Below are 19,917 nucleotides of genomic sequence, written 5' to 3'. Positions count from 1 at the left end.
TGACTTGTTTCTCTCATTTTTCTACTCCTATTAAAACTAACTTAATTTCAGGGTGGACTTCCCCTTTAAATCTGATTTTATTTGGTCAATATCATCCACGCAACCTTTTAATTTGAGCCCTGTCTGACCTGTTTACTTGATTCTAGAAATAAAGACCAGAAGAGTAGGTGATCATAATTGTTGCAATAGACCCAAATTGAACACTTTAGGCCGTCCCATATGAAATTCCCAAAGATAGGACTGGGATTTGAGAGATTATTTTCTGTGTGATTCTATATCTTGTTAGTTTAATGTGAGGTTTTCATGCACTTAGTTTAGATACTTTTCCTTAAATTTGTTACACTTTTTCAATTAAACTTCTCTTTGTAATGAAAATGAGCTGTAACATCTCATCACTTAATGCAGTGTTTGAAGGAGATGACCTGTTTTGACAGAGTATAAATGACAGATCATACTAATTGATTCTACGGCTGAGGTGAATATGTATTTGCACTGACAAACAGTCGATAGAGATGGTGAAAGATGTAGAATTGTTTTATTCTACTGATCCATCCAAATAGAGAATGCCGATTGTAAACCTTTTATTGTTTGGCTTGCCATGCTTATTTCTTGTTACAGTGTGTATTAATATTGTTCATAAGGATTAGCTTATTAAAGAAAGATAAAGGTGTATACAATCTTTCCTGTGTTATTCCATTTAGTTTTTACAAGAATACTATAATTGTCTAACATACATGTATATGACTTATTACTGCAGTATGGTTACTACAGTATGGATGAAAAAAAAGCAAATCTATGAAAATAATGTGGATTAATTAGAGTACACTGTACCCGAAACACACTATTTTTATGATGGCTTTTGTAATTACTGTGCATCAATTCAAAGAAAGTTATATGTACATGTACCATTTATTTTCATACAAGAAAATATGCAAGTTTATGTATGGAAAAAAACTAATGTTATGTATTTCACTTTATGTAGATTCTGTATTTTGATTCACAAAGCTAAAAATATTTCATGTGTTACAAAATCTAAATATAAGAAACGCAATTGAATATGCTATCAGAATATTTTAAGAAACATGATTGAAATAACAAGCAGCTAATACAAACTGTATATCAAATTTTTTTAGGCACAAAAATGAATCCTTGTTTATTTGGCTACTGGTGTATTTTGTACATGTACTTTACAAGAATGTGGTTATATAAAACATATATGATCAAAAGGTGTAAGGAACTTATGATTATTTATCAACACATGTAATAATTTTGAAACAATCTTCAGTACAAATTTTGTTAATGTTCCTTTGGTAGCACATTTATATTTTGTTGCTGTGTATGTCACAATGGACACTGTTAAAGAATCTAAAAATTACATGAATGTCTCTATTTGTTGTTCTTTCTTCATTTAGATATAGATGTGTACACAAGGGAAAGAACATTTTAAAACAAATTATAGAAGAAAAGAATAGTGCAGGGATGGATATGTTTAGGAAGTCAAAGAGAAGGAAGAAAGGGGGGAAGAGAGAGAATTGTGTTGTAACCCAGTGATGGAAAGAGAGATGTAATTGGGGAAATGATAGGAAGAGAGAGAGAGAGAGAGAGAGAGAGAGAGAAGGGGGAGGGAAGTAGAAGGATAGGGAGGAAGAAAGAAAGACAGAGATAATAAGTTGTGAAATGTGTAGAAAATTAAAAGTACAGGGTATGTGTGATGGAAAGCCAAATACACAGCCAAGGAAAAGAGAGAGAGAGAGAACAAAGCAAAGTGAGTAACAAGATAAAAAGAGATCATATACAAATATGGAGAGAGATAAATTAAAAGGGGAAGAAAAGTTGCAGTGATACAGTCAGAAACACTGACTGAATACATAGATGGAGAAGTCGGTTAAATTTTGTAGGAAAAGTATCTACCGGTAATAAAAATGACAATTTGGTGATGATAAACGGCCAAAACAAGAAGTCAATAACATATCTTCAAAGGTCAAACGCAACTTGACCATCAAGTACCAATCAGAGGACCTGCGTTGGATTTGGGGGTTTCATCTAACTATATCTTTATGCCAGAGACTCCAAACAAGAAAGGGGACACTTAAAGAGTGATATGAAGAGATACCAAACAAGTTAAAAAGAAGTAAGAAAATACACAATATCATTATACAATATGCATCACTACAGCTACCGAACCCTAAGCACCATTCAATGTAGACAGAAGCAATAGAGAATATATGTTCACAAAGCACAAGGCAGTTTATTGAGTAGCCAATAAGAATGAACAATCACAATTACTATGCCTTCACTGCTTAAAAGATATCACAATATTTAATTTACAGTATACATGAATAATCAAATACACATTTGTATACTATTACATGTACGGTATGTTAATAATATAAACTGGATACTGCAAAACAACAGGGTCTTTCTCGCTTGCATTACATGTACCTTTGAAATACAATATAACATAAACATGCTCTAAACTTGCCAAAATGAGAGTTAGAACAATAACATTGTATTGCATTGTTTTATATACACCTTTTACAGTATACAATGCATGAAATGTTTGGACTTACATGTTGTCGCTCCGCACAAAATATGATTGAATGTTGGTCAAATTACATGTAATAATAATAATAGCTGTTTGTAATGACATAATTACTTCTTTGCACATGATTCAGTAACACTCCTGCTGATTATTCTACATTATATAGTATGTTGAGAGGCAGAAAGGCGTTTTAACTTGTATGCTTTTAAACACAGAGTTAGTGCCCTTCTAGCTCCCAACAGATGATATCAAAGCTCAAAACGTTAAAGCCCTTGCAATTTGAGTCTAAATAGTTAACTGGTTTATAATATATATTCCGCGTTTATATAGGGCTTACTACATCAACGATGTCTCTAAGCGCTTTGCAGATATATTATAGACAACCATTGTCAACTTCTTCATCCATGCATCCATGAAAAATTATGATTCATATTCTAAATAGCTTCTAAATTGACAACATTTGTGTCATGAAAATAATTCCTTATGATTAGTTCACAACTAAATTCATTACATTTCAGGATTGCTGACTTTGCAGTAATACATATATGTATAGAATAGATAGGGTGATACTTGAAACACAATGACTGAGTAGATAAAATGGGGCCAAATTTAACTTTAACTTCTTTCAAGAATATAGATCTATATACATTTCTCAAGGAATTCATATACTGAGAAGTTCATTACACATCATGTACCTTAACCAAATTATAGCCATCTTGACTGAAAATCAGATTCTTACTGCTTTACTGATGGAAAAACCATGCATTTTCATTTATTTAATTCCTGATATGATCAATGTACTTTATTAACCTGTTTCCTGTCACAAACTAATGTTCATGTATACAGAAGCATTGAATTAGCATCATCGATCATGAGCAGTTGACAATTTTGACATCATTTTCAGGTTTACAGAAGAATTGAATTGACATCATCGAACATATGCAGATGACTTAATTTTCAGGTTTACTAGTATTCTTGGAAATAAAAGGTTCTACCTTACAATATACCGGTACTCATTTTTATCAATGTTAGAAAACAGAGTTTTGCTGATAGAAACCGACAATGGAACCCCATCTTAAAAAATATAGGGAGAAAGCGGTGTCTGAAAATTGCAATGTTACAAAACACATTGTAACCTCATTAATGTATTTGGAGTTGTTAACATGTAACTGATTTCACATAAGAGAGGTTACTTTGCTGCCATCAACAACAAATATGGCTGGTATAGTTGGTCCATTGCTGAACAGGACATAAACACAATGGATCACATAGAATATATGTACACATGGATTTATACCAATATTTAGTAATACACTTACTATACAAGTTTCATATCAGATATAAATTTATACATATTAAGGATAATACAAACTACTTTCAAAATGTCTCCCTACACCACCAACCATGTGAGCTAAATTTAAAAAAAATCAAAGTTAAGTCTAAAGTTGTGTTTTAAGCATTCTCAACTACCAACAAAGCGATTGATAACAATAGCAATGTGACAAGTCCAGGGAAAAAAAATAACATTGACTTGGACAGACGTCACAATTTATTATGGAAACCACTTTGGAAAATTGAAAGTCCTTGGTAAAATTTCAATTGTGAAAGAATTAAGAGAGCTCACTGTTATTCTCAAATTTCATTATGCACTATTCAACATTACATGGTTGATCAGGAATAGCTTACCTGGTTAGTGGGAGTGGTAAAGGAGACATTTTGAAGCATTTCACAATGGAAAACTAAAATCTAATATTCTGGAAAAATTGTGTTTACTACTCTAACTGCCCAAGTGCCATTAATTGTTTAAGGACCTTAGTCTGACTCGTTTCTCTGATCTCTCCAGCTAAGAACATCTCATCCACAACTGAGTATACCTTGTAGAAATTGAAGACTAAATCCAGCTCACAAACATTGTGGAAATACTCATTCAAGACCTGAAAATTGGGAGACAGAAGAAGTGGCAAAGATTGCATGAGAATATCTGAACTGACAAACATATGAGATGTTGGAGCTAGTTCTATTAAAGATTTAGACTTTAAGCAAATCCAGTATGAAAAATGTAGAAAGAAGAATTAAAGACACAAAACCAAGTAAAATAGTATAAAACAACATGAATTACACAAAATGTGATAAACTAATATAAAAAAAATAGGGGCTTATTATTCTTTCATGGTTTCTCTTATATCTGGTAAAAAACAATCAGCCAGCTAATAATGTTATGTTCAAAATGCAAAGAGGAACATCCCTACATAACAGAAAGATCTTTTTATAGGTTACTTAAAGTCTTAAACTATAATAATATTTGCATGGGTAAGGCACTTTGTTTGAATATTTTTAAAAAGGTACTGCTTCCCAAAATGTATTTATACGCTTGTCTAGCTTTGTACAACAAATAAAGGCAGCCCATAACTGCCTGTCCAACCACAAGTACAATTATTTGCAAGTAAAAAAATACTTACCTCCACAAAGTTATGTATTGCTTCTAAGTATGCCAAATTGTTATCTCCTACATCTACACAGATACAGAAGTAAAGACCAGCATATCTTCTGTACACAATCTTGAAGTTGCGGTACTGTGGAAGAAGAGAATAGTTAATTCTATTGTAATGACTGTAATTTTTGTTAGCCAAATTGCCTTAGTATCAGATAATAAGGACCTACACTACAGTAGCAAGTTGCCTGTAATCAATGGAATGAACGTATTCATTGCATAATAGTAGAAGGGTATCATAATCATAACATTACGTATCATAACATATTGTTTATATTCAAATAAATATCTAACTAAAAGTTGTCTGTTATGCCATTATTGATGGTAGTGTAGTTACCAACATGTTATGCACTCAAGACTGTCCAATGACCTGAAAAATAGCATTGCCAATGTATATATCTGATTGTTCACATACTAGGACTGCATCATGCAGATTATACTTCATCAAAGAAAAGTACTCTTGATGGGCAAAAAAAAACCCACCTACATGTACATTTCAGATTAAAACACAATTTTATTTAAAAAAAAAACAACTGATAGCTATGCCTTGGTAAAGCGTTAGTACAATTATGTTATCACTTACACTGGACATCTCTATATCAATTTTCTTAATGAATGCTAAAATTAAAATAACTACATTGGTATTAGAAAAATAAATTACAGTGCTAATTTTCATTTTATGAATGTACTATACACAGTTAACACATACTTGTTTGAATGTTGTTTGAGTAATGCATGTTACTTAAGATGTCCATGTACACATTAATGTATTTCTAACTACCCTTTCACAAATTCACAATAGAATTAATAGTTTCCTCAGGATCTATGTAAGTTACTATAAAATATTAAGGTACATGTATAACCAGAATTTGACTCACTTCTACAAAGTTTGTGTGTTTAGCATCTCGAACTGTAACCAAAGCATGTACTTCTTCAATCAACTTCTGTTTCTCTTCATCATCAAATGCCATGTACCACTTAGCAAGCCTAGTCTTGCCAGCACGATTCTGAATTAAGATAAATCGAATCTGAAATAGGAAATAAAAAAAGGAATGTATTAGATGACAATAGTAACAAACAATACAAGTGATTTTTTAGTCATGTTAGAAGTTTAGAACACAAATTATCACAGAATTTTATGATATTTCCTGCAACTTAATTTGGAGGTCATGATGAATACTAGGCACCATTGTGCACTTTGCAGTAGTGCTTTAGAGTAAAGATCGTTTCAAATGTATATAATATTGCCTTTCTTCCATCAGAAAATATTCAAATCATAAAAGTCATCAACTTCCCGCAAGTTCAAACCTTTATTGAAGAGTAAATAGAATGAGTGATGCTTATTTTGTGTGGTATGTGTGATATTTTTGGCATTGTCTTGATGTACAAAACCAGTTTACTTTTTCCCCCAGGCACTTTACAAACAAAAACATGTTTTAATTTTAGCACTGTGGCCGTCTCTCGATTGACAGGATTGCGCAGTACATCAAATTCAGATAAAAGTTGCAGTGCGATGCATAATTAAGACTTTAGTTTTAAACAGACCTTAGATTTAGAAAGATTAAAACAAAAAAACGTGAAAGTAAATAAAAAGGTTGTCTTCATTTCTTCAGGATCACTTCTCATACCTTAGAAGTAGGCCCTAGGCATAAATTTCTTCTCATTCTCAATTTTTATTTCGATATGATATATTATACAGTCAGTACATTCAACATCCCGCAACTCTCTGTCCATACATTTACATGTCCAAGATTATGGGACTCATTTCTTCTCTTTCTCTTCTCTACAGAATCTTTTGTATAAAACTACCTTGTCATTTTTTTGTAAAATGAAGGGGAAAAAATGTTTTGTTGTTGTATTAATGCACAATAAATACTAGACTCTAGATCTAAATAGAGGTCTAGTGAAGGCAAACAGAGGGTACCACGGCGGCAGTGACATCGAGAAGATTCTGTGTGTCATGGAGGAGAACATCAAAACTCTCAAAAGATAGAATATGTTCAAAAACTCCTCCAAGCAGGCGGATTTTTCTGTCTGGATGAAAATATTCAAGTGAACATGAGTGTACCTGTATGACAGCACAATAATAAACGTATGGGACCACTTACTAAATATGAAAATAGAATCTACGATTATTTTATCTTTGAATTAATATTCAATGTACAAATACATCGGATCACAAAATAGTATCATATCAAATTAAAAAAAATATGTTTTCAATACGACTTATCATCACAAAAGACGACAATTACCATTTTTGTTTAGCACTGTCGATCAGAGGGCGTCTTCGAAATTTAGTCCGGAAATGAATGAGCAACATACAATTATTCAGCTGGGGGTCAAAAATAAATACTACTAAGTATAAATCAGTATAGATCCTTTAAGGTACGCATAATATCAATACAATACCCATATGGAGACTTTTGAATATAAATTGTAATGACTCATAGACTATGTTTTCTTTTGTGATTATTTTTCAGGTAGATGTTCTAAAAACCGCATCATATTGAGATGGAACTGATTAACCTCTATGATAAAATGGACTCTTCCAATTAACTTAAGTGCGATCGATATGCACTAGTTTTCGCGCATTCGCCCTCAATTTGCACTGTACTATGTAAGAGTGCAGCCATAACGGGCTGCTACTGGCATAGTTAACGCATTGCAGACGCTGCGGCACAGCCTCGAGGATGTTCAGTTAGTAGTTATCATGTATGCATGTGGCGGAGTGTCGTGCTGATATACAGTGCAAGTGCAGTGCTAATGCATACCGGGTAGTACAGTGGCCAGTTGAATCAGCGGTGGAGCCATGGCGCATGTTGAAGATATGAAAACACGTGTGCGACTGCTTGAACATGGAGTTGACAATGTAAGGATATGAATTTATGAGATATTGAATTAGACTATGGTAGACTATAGACTATAAGTACAAGTCATACTTGACTTAGTTAATGTGTACGTTGAAATAATGAATGATTGCATTGTCTGAGGCATAGAATCTAGGGATTTAGAATTTAGACGGGTGGTTATCTCATCAAATAAGCCCTCAATAAACGTGATTAATGTAAGATAAAAAACTAAGAAAAAGAGAACCCCAAAACAGGTCCATGGAATCGATGGATGATGAAAGAGAAGACCAACGCCTTGTTTCTTGCCAACAGTCACTGCTTAGGCATGGCTTGCTATTTTATATAGACAGTAGGTCTAGGGGCGCTGGTCCGAGAATAAGGATCGTCTTCATAAACGAGGATCGTCTTCGTAAACACAGACCGATGCGTCCTCAAAAATAAGGACCGTCTGCATTTTTGCAGACGTTTCATATTTTTGATCGGTGCATTGGCGATGCAAAAAACGGATTCTGCAATGATTTTCTTGATGCATTTTACATTGACATTGTACAGAGACTTTCACGTCATTAGATCTAGATCTATAAGCAATAAATCCTTGGGAAGACGGACAACCCATAAAAGTAGACGGTGAACTAGGGTTATTTTCCCCCGGGGAATCCATTTTTGGCATCGCCAGCAGGCCGTTCTGTAACATGAAACCCCCAGAGCGCCAATGAAAAAAAACGTCCTAAAAAATGCAGACAACCCTTATTTTTGAGGACGCATTTTGTCCTCGTTTATGAGGATATCCTTGTTTATGAGGACGATCCTCATTCTTGGACCAGCGCCCCTACTGATAGAGGGCGCAGTAACTAGGGTCTATATTATTAACTGTAACTCCGGGAAGCTCCAACACCGGCGCCACAGGTGTCGGAGCTTCGGGTGGTTTCGTTGGTTTCTCTTTGGGGCTAGTAAAACAGCCGATTGGGTGATATTATCGTTAAATCTGCAAAGGGAGTACTTACAATTTTTACATCATAGGGTGCACGACTCCTCAGGGTTCAACTCCAATCACTTGAATGTATAATTTGAAGAAGTCTTCGATGGAAAAAAAAGGTTAATTTGGGGTACTACAACAACGATTCTTCCATGTCGCAGCGTTGATTCAAAATAGCGATGAGAAGGTACGCATGCGCAGCAGTGACGAAGAAAATATGAATATTCATGCCGATCGCTTGAAATCGCTGAATATGCACGACTCGAACAAACGGAGCCCTTCTCAACGACTCGAACAAACAGAGCCCTTCTCACTTGTGCATATTCAGCGATTTCGAGCGATCGGCGCTCGATAGCATGAATATTCATATTTTCTTCGCCACTGCCGCGCATGCGTACCTTCTCATCGCTATTTTGAATCAATGCTGCGACATGGAAGAATCATTGGTGTAGTACCCCAAATTAACCTTTTTTTCCCATTGAAGACTTCTTCAAATTATACATTCAAGTGATTGGAGTTGAGCCCTGAGGAGTCGTGCACCCTATGATGTAAAAATTGTAAGTACTCCCTTTGCAGATTTAACGATAATATCACCCAATCGGCTGTTTTACTAGCCCCCACGAGAAACCAACAAAACCACCCGAAGCTCCGATGCCTGCGGCGCCGGTGTTGGAGCTTCCCGGAGTTATATTAACTGTAACTTTGTAAGCAGTGCAGTGGGGCTATAAAAACTCTTATTTTCACAGAAAAACGGTTGGGGAAAATTCAAAATTGGTTGGAAGAATTGATTTCCACTCCAATTGACTTTCACTCCCTCTCCCTGTCGGATCCGTAGTTCATCCTCGAATGGATTGAAGATCAACGGCTTCTTGCAGATATGATGATCTGCGAAGAGTGAGGGACGGAGTGTAATTAGTGGACATCGAGGAAGAAGAAGCATCATGACGATGTCGTCGGAAGGAGCACCATGAGAAGGAGTATAGCATCACGTGATACTCCTACTCAGAGTCCTACTTTGATCGCAGCCACTTCGTCGTACATCAAGATCTCACAATTTGTAAATCATTTCCTCCTGGGCAGTTTGCTCTGTCCAGGCAGAAATGGACTACAACTACAAGAAGACTTCTGTAGATTGGGTAAATTACACATCTCTTCAAGAAGTTTGTTGACACCCAATAAGCAAAAGGCAAAACAAAGTAGAAAACCCAGTCCAACTAAAGGGCAAGTCGAAGTCGACGAGTCCTCCTTTAGGCGACGCTGCAAATAACATCGTGGGGACGAGTCGAAGGGTGAAAAAGTGTGGATCGTCAGGCTTGTGGAACGAGCTATGAACAAGCTCGTCCTATATCTCGTCAATGACAGGACGGAGAAGACACTCTGATCGATCATTAAGCGCCACATCGTCCAACAATCTATTCAGACAGATGGAGTGGGTACAGTCCAAAGAATAACAGGTACCGCCACTTATACGTAGTCTACAAGTACCAGTTTAAGGCGGTGTTCACTGTACCACATATTCATACCACCTCTACATTTGTTTCTTATTTCTCAAACAAAGGTTCACAGTTCAAGTTTTCCTGGAAACTATGTTGGAAGTGATGATTCTTGGAGCATGGACAAATTTACTAAGGTAAGTTTGATCTAACTTAAACCAAGGAGATGCACACTTTAATGGCACATTGTTATGAATGAATATTAATGATCTTGCTCTACTTTAGGATTAATATAGTGAAACCTGTATGAAGACCACTAGAGGGAGACAGCAAAAGTGGTCTGTGCAAGTTTGTATGATGCACATTCCAATCAGAAACACAGTTCAAGGGAAACAAACAAATTGTGGTCTCTCTAGACATGTGGTCGCTACTCACTACAACAGGTTTGACTATTAATTTCAATATTAAAATGCAACATGATTTTACTTCTTTAGCAGGATATACTACACTGACAGTGCCTGAAATCAATTACATTTCTGACTAACTTGGGGTAACAGTGAGAAGTACCTAGTGAGAAGGAAAAAAACTTAAATCTAATAATAGTTTCTCTCCCTCCCTCTCTGTTGTGCGATGACCCAGCCAGTATGTCCATTATATAGCACTTGCTTTCATATTAAACTGGTAATTTTATTTGTTTTTGATATTTGTATTCGCTTGCAGAACTTTCGAATCGATGTGATTAGTCTGACTCATTCGGAGCTTGAATTTGACATGGTAGGAGTGGATCCAGCAGTAGCTAATGCATTCAGGAGGATTTTGCTTGCAGAGGTATGACAAATCACCTTATTAATTGTAATTTGATACTTTGATCACTTAATTATGATAGATAAGATTGCTTTGGAATGATATATTCCAGAAAGAAAGATGTAACTTGGAGTGATTTATGAATACAATATATGAAAAAAAAAAGTAAAGAAAAGAACAAGGAAAGGATTAGATAAAAAGTAAGAAAAATAAAGAAAGAAATAATATAAATGATGATCGTGTACTGTTATGTATAATGTAGTCTGCATCGATCTTGAGTGCTCAAAATATTATATATATATATATATATATATATATATACATATTTGATTTGTCTCCACAAATGATCACTTTCCAGTGAGAAAAAGAAGTGCTTACTAACTTAAACATCAAAACCTCTCTATGAGGGAATTTTATGTCATTCACATCTCTGTAACAGTTTTAACTTTACTACCCCAAATGTTCATATTGTCTTTATTTTAGGTACCAACAATGGCAATTGAGAAGGTCTCCATCTTTAATAATACATCCATCATACAAGATGAAATTCTAGCTCACAGATTAGGACTTATTCCTATCAAAGCTGATCCGAGAATCTTTGAGTACAGAGAGGAAGGTAAGTTTATTGCCAGATGCAGCGTAAAGTTAAAAGTGCATTGATTTAAACAAAGAAAACTAGTCACAACTTGTTAACATGCTCACACTTAAAAAAAAAAGGAATTCAAATATATTTTGTTATTACAGGTCAAAGTACTCAAGATTTTTGAAGGTGTTTTGATTTCATATAAATACAATTTAGTGAATACACATTCACACTTTACTGCAGGTAGTCCAAATAGAGCATCTATGAAGAAGTAATTTTACACTGGTTCAAAGGTTTTGAAAAATCTGATAGTTGGGACCAGGGTACTAACCAATGTTCTGCTAGCCCAAATTTGACTTACCTCTGTCAATCAGGGTGGTCCTAATACTGCATATGGAATATTCTTTTTAGTCAATACAGGTGATGAAACGGGAACTGGAGAAGACACGATTGAATTCCAACTGAAAGTGAAATGTACCAAGAACCCAAATGCTTCTAAAGATGCCACCGACCCTGATGAACTCTATAAGAATGCCAAAGGTGAGCTAATCTCATCCTCAGATCAGGATTAGGATCAGATTTATTGTGCAGATTTACAGTAATAAGGATGTTAACAATAATGATTGACAATCTTGATGATGACAACAATCTGCAAATGATGATATTGTATACCTAGATGCCAAGCTTTCATGTTATATGATATTGTATCGATTTGGAAATATTGGGGTAATACGGTCAAACCTGTGTTTAATAGTGGCCACCTCTCTACAAAGGCCACTTGTCTAAAGTGGTCACCTTTATTTTCTCCCTCGAAGAAGAGTGTTATAGAACCTGTATAGAAAGACCGCCTGTCTACAGTGGCCAGTTTTCCTGTTTTTCTCAGGTGGCATTAATTGACTGGTATGACTGTAGTTGGCTTTCACCAATTATTAAGAATAGGGAGCTGAATTACATTCAGAGTGACTGTCGCTATTAAAGATAAAGTTGAGTTCTGGTCATGTGATCGCATTGGGAAAGAAACGTTGTGGAATTATTCAGAAAAGGTTGATCATCTAGCCTATAAGTATTGGTGTGTACTGCAAGGTTCTTGAATCATCAAAATGATAAAGATTTTGGCCCAGTCTTGGTAAATTTACAAACACTGTACACAGAAAGATGTATATGGAACTACATGAACATGTGGCATAACAATCTGTCCCGATTTTTATGATGTTACATGCCATATTAAGAATATTTGAAGACATTTGAAGAGCAATGCTTTTCATGGAACATTTTTTATCTGATGTTCTTCCACACTAGCATAATACAATGATAATGCTCACAAATTATTTTTCACCTCTTGCCAGAACTCAACCTTCTCTTTAAGTGCATTCTATGAAAACCCCACACAGTCTTACTCTATGTCTGTTGTGTCGTATGAAGAATGCTAGAGAAAAGAATGTATTCCATTCACTGTGGATATCCAATGTGACATGTTTATCTAAATGATGTGACACAATTTCACCCCATGAACATTGCACATTGTGCAAAATATACTTCATTACTGATGTGCGATATCTGAATATTGTTCCTTTAATGATTTCAATTTAATTGCAGCATTGTAGACAGCATGAGGCAGCATACTGATGAAATTATTATTATTTATTTGGCAAAGACAAAATCAAGAAAACAGTTAATACCAAACAACAGTTTTAGTGATAGTAGTTAAATCTTTAAAACTTTCTGTTCGTGTTTTACAGTAACAACTGAACATTTCAAGTGGATTCCTTTAGAAAATCAAGAGGAGACGGTAAGCTATGATTTAATTTATTACTTATAAACTCAAACCAATGGGAGCCTAATGGGAGGGGGGAGGGGGTATGATATTTGATTGATTGATCAACATTTTGCATTCTATGAAAACCCCACACAGTCTTTCTTATGTCTGCTGTGTCGTATGATGAGTGCTAGAGAAAAGAATAAATTCCATTCACTGTGGATATCCAATGTGACATGTCTATCTCAATGATGTGACACAATTTCACCCCATGAACATTGCCAGTTTCGTGTCAACATTAATACATGTATTCAAGTTGTTTTAATGATATATCTTACTATCATGGTGTGCACATAATATGTTGCTAGCCTTACAGGTTTATATGCCAATCCAGTTTCTTAACATTCTATCCAAGCACAAGCCATAGATTTGAAAGATTTTTTTATAAGAAATGGACTTATTGTTTATAGTATCAGACCTTAGGATAATAGTCCTAAGACGTATTGAAAGGCAATTGAACTTGTTCTACAACCATAAATCAGTATTAAATGTTGTTTTCTATAAGTACTAAATTCCATTGCACCAGGTGAAGGAGATAAAAATGGGGTTCCTCTTATGGGATGATTTTGAAAAAGAGAAAGATTTTAGCAGTTAAAATATACCTTCATATCCTTCTTTGTTTTTTTCAGTATGGACCTAAAGCCTTTGCCCCGGTCAACAAGGACATCCTGATAGCCAAGCTAAGACCAGGCCAGGAGATTGACCTTAAAATGCATTGTGTGAAAGGCATTGGTAAAGACCATGCCAAGTTCTCTCCAGTTGGTAAGCTCTCAACTCATCTTATCTACTCGTTTGGAATATAGACCACTCATTCTTTATTGCAGATCGTATCACTCATTTTTTGTCTAAAGTTCCTCTTGAATGGATGAATGATACTACTATTATTACCAGTTTTGTATCTGATACTTTGAATTTGCTTGAAAGGTGACCAATAATTTCTCTGCAACATTTACTCCAGTGAATGTCATTGGAGCATGAAATGTTACAAAGTCTACTTTAACAACATAGAGTGCATCCCTGTAGCCCTGTAATTAATACTTGTGTGTAATTATTTTTTTCTTCTCAAGAGCTGTTTCATGTGTAGACCTACAATAAAAGAAAAGGCTGTGTATAAAATAATCTCTAATCTCCTGATTCACAAATGCAAGGATAATTTATGATGACTTTTAAAAAAAAAATTGATTTGAACAAAAAAGAAGTTCTTATAATTTGTTACTATGACCTACAGAAACACTTCCCCCCCCAATCATGCATAGGAGTATTTAAAAAGTACACCTCAAACAGGAGCTAACTCCATTGTTCTTCCCTTGCACCTGTCGTTGTAGCTACTGCCTCATACCGTCTTATGCCAGAGATCATTTTGACTGAGGATATCGTAGGAGAAAGAGCTAAGAAACTTCAACAGTGTTTCTCGTCTGGAGTGATTGATGTTGAAAAAAGAAATGGTAAGTAAAGAAGTAAGATGATTTAGACAGTAATGATAAACGTGATGCTGATGTATTTTACTTATTAACGCTGATGTACTTCATATTTTTAGATGTTGTTTCTATAAAGGGATGTAAAGGAATGCTATTGTGCATTTGAAATATTGAAATTGTAATGAAACTTTATTTAATATTCAATGTTTTTGAATGAACTACAAAATTGAATGCAATTGCAAAAATATTGAAGCTTTGAGAGCCATGGGCAAAAAATACACTGCAGCCCATAGTGTTATGTGAAATAGTACTTGAGGTTGATTGTAAGCAAGAAACTCAATGAGTACAAATACTATATAACAAATTCCCATTTAAAGGGGTAATACATTTAGTTTGTTATTCTGTCTTCATACCAGGTGTACCCGTAGCAGTGGTAGCTTGTCCTAGGAGAGATACATGCGGCAGAGAAGTCTTCTCACATGATGTAAGTATAGTCTTCCCTCACGTACATCAAAGTGTATACCCTTTCATTGAGTGATTTACCACAGAACTAACCCATGTTGACAATGATTCCTATATGTTTGACATCACCCTCATCACTCTTGATGGTGAAAATGTCACCTTGAGAAGAGCGAGTCATCCAATAAGAGGTTTTAGGCTTTAACAAATTTGTGATTAGCACATTTTTTATACAGTAGTCTGTATAAAATGATCTGGAATAAACTTCTCAGTAGAAGAAATTCCTCAGTGGAGTACATTTTGAAAATACACACAGGAAGGGTAGTGTAAGATAACTAAGCAAATAGTTACGAAGCCCAGCATTAAGTGCATTCTATGAAAACCCCACACAGTCTTTCTTATGTCTGTTGTGTCGTATGATGAATGCTAGAGAAAAGAATGAATTCCATTCACTGTGGATATCCAATGTGACATGTCTATCTCAATGATGTGACACAATTTCACCCCATGAACATTGCAAATTTGGAGAAATATACTTCATTACTGATGTGTGATATCTGAATATTGTTCCTTTGTTGCAGATTTGATTGAACCCTTTCTTGTCTTAAAGGGATCCGGTAACTTTGTCTCAGATTCTGAAACAAAATTCCGGATTTAGCTCATGATGCAATGATAATTATATACCTTTTGGTCAGTCAGTAACCCCATGACTTTTACAAGCCAATCGCTTGTCTGATTATCAGATATTTATGATTGGAATTACAAATTTTGAAAACCGTTCGCCTGACGGTTTTCATAACACTAAGGTCGATTGGGGAAAACGAGTATGGTAAAACCGGTCACTCAAAGATTTTTACTTTTTTGAGGCACTTCTTGATCATTTTGAAGCGCAATTTTTTTAGGGCTTCAATATTACACCATATCACTGATAACACGTACGGCCGTGTATCTCAGTTTTAACATTGTTAAACGATCCCTTTAAGTTGTTGTGTTTCATGTTTATGACCTGCTTGTTTGTCTTTTGCAGACATGACTAGCTGTAACCCCCTTCCCCCTCTCAAATTCATATAGCGCCATATATTTTAGTTATGCTTAACTATGTAGTGGTAAAAGAGTTCAAGGATTTTCACTGTGTAACTTTATTAAATGTGTTATTTAGTCTTCAAATTTACTGCATGTCATTCAGAAATTATGTTTAAAATTTGTTAAGAGTTTGAAGTTGAACATGCATATTTAAACTTAAAATTTTTCCATTGTTCAAGAAAATTATTCTTACTTTTTTAATTTTTGTCATGAATGCTTTTTATTTTATCCCCTGAATTTAGGACCTCAAAGATTGTGTGAAGTTGAACAGAATACGAGATCATTTTATCTGTAAGTATCCCATGAATTTTATACCCCTTAGCTTTTGGCTCAGGAAAAATCCTCTAATAAGATCAAACAGTAAAATTAGAGATCAACATTTGTAAACAGCTATTACTACTAAGGTAAACAAATAATGATATTAGGAGCAGAGTAATGTATTATGATAATAAAGGGTAAGGCTGCGACGGGTAGTCGAATGCTCGAGTACCCGCACGATTGACAACTACTCGGGTACGATTTCTCGTACCCAAATATTCAGCCACAAAAAAAAAAAAAAAATTGTCCAGGCCCACGCTTACCCGTGCCAGGGAGAGCGGCAGCCGCTGGCATGGTACCGTCGGTAAAAATGTTTCCCAACTCAAGCACTGTCAAACTCACCTTTCAGAAACTGGGACCAAATGTCCAGATTTCTGTTTGGACTTGGAGGAAAATGAATTATTCTGCCATCTTTGGTTTTTAAAACAGCATTGTTTACTGTTATTATTCTTATTAAATCGGCGCCTTCAACTGCAACTCAAAGTAAAGTTGCATGCAGTTTCGGCGAGGGATCTGGGAAACTACCGAGTGGTATGGTAGTGGCAAAAATATCAACAAAATCAACAAAAAAATCAAAAAATCAAAAAATTATAAAAAAAAAAAATAAAAAAAAAAAAAAAAAAATTATAAAAAAACATGGCGTCCGAATATTCGAGTATTCGCTTGTGAGCCAGGGAGTGTACTCAGGTACTTCATTACACTGTTGTGCACAGCCTTAATAAAGGGTAAAGAAGAAGAGATGTACCCATTTCTCAATTATTTAAAGTGCATTCTATGAAAACCCCACACAGTCTTGTCTATGTCTGTTGTGTCGTATGATGAATGCTAGAGAAAAGAATGAATTCCATTCACTGTGGATATCCAATGTGACATGTCTATCTCAATGATGTGACACAATTTCACCCCATGAACATTTGTATTTTGTCATATGGAAATTTGTCAATTTTGTTTTCATATACCATGAAACAGAGCTGCCAACCATTCCGTTTTTGCCGGAATTACTCTGTTTTTTCCTCCTTATTATGGTCTTACGTTTTTTCTTCATAAAATACGTTTTTTAATAATTTTTTTTTTTTTTTTTTTTAACATACCGCACGTCAAACAACTGCCCTAAAATGGTGATTTGATGACAAATTCAATAGAAAACTAATTTTAAAACATACTTGAAGAGAAAAATATTCTCAAAAAAATGAAATGCCGATAATACCAAAATTACCTGCTTGTATGGAAAAAACAGCATGATGAATGAACATTTCTGCACTGGAAGTGTGTCGCGCGTGGTTGTAAGTTTCGTTTTCATGAATTCCTTTTTTTTGCTTGAAATTCCTTTTTTTTTGCCATCATGATTCCTTTTTTTGGTCGCACAAGGTTAGCAGCTCTGCATGAAAGGGTCAAAGAAAAAAAATCAAATATGAACAAGTTAGAAATGAAGAAGTGGTTATTTAAGTATTGATAAAATGTAATTTTTGTGTCATTTTGTTATCATTTCATATGTGTGATTCTAATATGTCTCCTACAAGTTCATGCATATACCTCAAGATATAAATTCTATGTTATATGTACCTTAAGTGGTCAACATCTTGAGGTCCTCTTACCACGATGTAGCAAAATTGAACCGTTCAACCTTACTTTTTGTTGTACCCTCACATCTGTATTCTAGTATTTAGATTGTGTCATGGCCTTTCATTTTGTTTTACATGTATATTTTTATAGGGTAAGAAAGATTTTGTATTTGTTGTTCATCTTTGCAATCTTGATTTGAATGAAGCAGTTTTTTAAGGTTGGTTAGAAGAGGCAACCATTCTCAATCATGTTCTTTCCAATGTTATTTTTCAGTCTCTGTGGAGTCGACTGGAGCTCTTCGTCCAGAAGTCCTAGTCTCGGAGGCTATCAATATCTTAAAATCCAAGTGTAAGACATTTCAACAGGACCTTGACATGCTGGGCAACCAGGATACAGACACGTGAAGTTACTCGTGCCTTAATGAGAACATGAACTCAATGGAAGTAAAGAGACTCTATGGCCCAGCGTTTTTCAACCAACCGCGAACCCCAAAATGTTATCTTCAATATGTTAAAAATATTATTTTGTGGTCAATGTACTAGATATATAAAATATATACCCCAAGGTGCCCCTGCAACCCGGTTGAAAGACGCTGATATAGCAAACCAAGGAAGCAGGAGATTAACTGGATGTTCCATCATTAATATTCTCCTGAAGAACTGTTGATTCTTGTTGTACTGCTTGCTTTCATTTTGTGCACACAGCGAGTGTTTATAATAAGTTATCAAGCAACTTGTGTACTCCTCAAAGTTATGGAATATAAGGAAAGCCTGCTAGATCACAGTACTCTATGATCATGTTTTATGATCAAAAACAGTGAAAAGGTCAACATTTCTAATCATGGAAAGAAGAGGAGAAATCCAAGTCGTCGTGAGTGCAGTGTTGCCATGCAAATTGTGGAAATTCCTTCTTACAAAGCCAAGGAGAGCAGATTATTCATCAGTTTGTCAAGTTACACATGTTTGATCTGTTCCATTATGATTGAATCTATTTTAGAAATGCATGTTTCACTTTCTGTACTTAGGGTTTTCAATGATTAAATTTTTATATAAATAGAAAAAACACTATTCTTAGACTTTGTTTTGTCAAGTTTTCTTTTTAATTAAAGATAAAGTTGAGTTCTGGTAATGCGATTGCATTGTGAAAGAAAAGATTTGGAATGGATCAGAAAAAGTTGATCATGTAGCATGTAAGTATTGGTGTGTACTGCAAGGTTCTGGAGTCATCAAAATCATAATAAATTTGGCCCAGTCTTGGTAAAGTAACAAGCACTGTACACAGAAAGATGTATATGTATATGGTACTACCGGTACACAAATGGTTTGGCAAATGACATTTATTTGTAATCTTGAATATTGTGAGAATTAATTTTCTTTTTTTTAGCAGAACTCAAGTTTATCTTTAAGTAAGCCAAGAGAATGAAAGATTCTTAAGTTATCTAAGTAGTCCCAGACTCCCAATTCATGAATGTATTGTATGATCAAATTACGTTCATTAAATAATATTGACGATTCACCAAACCATGTAATTTTTCTATTGGCAAAGTATGAGAGTTGAGGGTGAGGGAGAGGGAGAGAAAGAG

The 19,917-nt window shown here is 34.9% G+C and overlaps 2 protein-coding genes and 1 long non-coding RNA gene across 3 annotated transcripts; 1 reads left to right on the top strand and 2 right to left on the bottom strand.

The window, feature by feature from the left end:
• Positions 1–279: 279 nt before the first annotated feature.
• On the bottom strand, positions 280–3,094 carry LOC115929493. Its single transcript, XR_004066511.1, has 2 exons — positions 433–3,094; positions 280–388 (listed from the first exon to the last, which is right to left on the bottom strand). It is a non-coding gene; the product is annotated as an uncharacterized LOC115929493 (long non-coding RNA).
• Positions 3,095–3,537: 443 nt separating this feature from the next.
• Positions 3,538–7,413, bottom strand: LOC580933 (AP-2 complex subunit sigma). Its single transcript, XM_011680445.2, has 4 exons — positions 7,286–7,413; positions 5,912–6,061; positions 5,002–5,115; positions 3,538–4,476 (listed from the first exon to the last, which is right to left on the bottom strand). Exons 1-4 carry the CDS (start codon positions 7,286–7,288, stop codon positions 4,315–4,317), a joined length of 429 nt encoding a protein of 142 aa, XP_011678747.1. The 5' UTR covers positions 7,289–7,413; the 3' UTR covers positions 3,538–4,314.
• A 310-nt stretch (positions 7,414–7,723) lies between these two features.
• Positions 7,724–19,397, top strand: LOC590827 (DNA-directed RNA polymerases I and III subunit RPAC1). The gene is made up of 11 exons (XM_790415.5): positions 7,724–7,902; positions 10,417–10,488; positions 11,012–11,119; positions 11,579–11,711; positions 12,090–12,218; positions 13,418–13,467; positions 14,124–14,256; positions 14,820–14,939; positions 15,329–15,396; positions 16,697–16,745; positions 18,609–19,397. Exons 1-11 carry the CDS (start codon positions 7,843–7,845, stop codon positions 18,737–18,739), a joined length of 1,053 nt encoding a protein of 350 aa, XP_795508.4. The 5' UTR covers positions 7,724–7,842; the 3' UTR covers positions 18,740–19,397.
• Positions 19,398–19,917: the final 520 nt, after the last annotated feature.

This window comes from Strongylocentrotus purpuratus, unplaced genomic scaffold (assembly GCF_000002235.5).
Source record: "Strongylocentrotus purpuratus isolate Spur 01 unplaced genomic scaffold, Spur_5.0 spur5_scaffold_5, whole genome shotgun sequence".
Classification (NCBI taxonomy): Eukaryota; Metazoa; Echinodermata; class Echinoidea; order Camarodonta; family Strongylocentrotidae; genus Strongylocentrotus; species Strongylocentrotus purpuratus.
Note: the sequence above shows the minus strand (reverse complement) of the source record. Positions and strands in the feature narration are given on the sequence as shown.

What these genes read in the sequence shown, in the direction of transcription:
- LOC590827 (XM_790415.5), top strand. Translation starts at nt 7,843, where the DNA reads ATGGCGCATGTTGAAGATATGAAAACACGTGTGCGACTGCTTGAACAT. An exon ending in GCATGGACAAATTTACTAAG is followed by an intron (nt 10,489 to 11,011) that starts GTAAGTTTGATC and finishes ATTCGCTTGCAG; the next exon opens with AACTTTCGAATCGATGTGAT. An exon ending in AATACGAGATCATTTTATCT is followed by an intron (nt 16,746 to 18,608) that starts GTAAGTATCCCA and finishes GTTATTTTTCAG; the next exon opens with TCTCTGTGGAGTCGACTGGA.
- LOC580933 (XM_011680445.2), bottom strand. An exon ending in AACACACAAACTTTGTAGAA is followed by an intron (nt 5,116 to 5,911) that starts GTGAGTCAAATT and finishes CTTCTTCCACAG; the next exon opens with TACCGCAACTTCAAGATTGT. An exon ending in CAATACATAACTTTGTGGAG is followed by an intron (nt 4,477 to 5,001) that starts GTAAGTATTTTT and finishes CCCAATTTTCAG; the next exon opens with GTCTTGAATGAGTATTTCCA.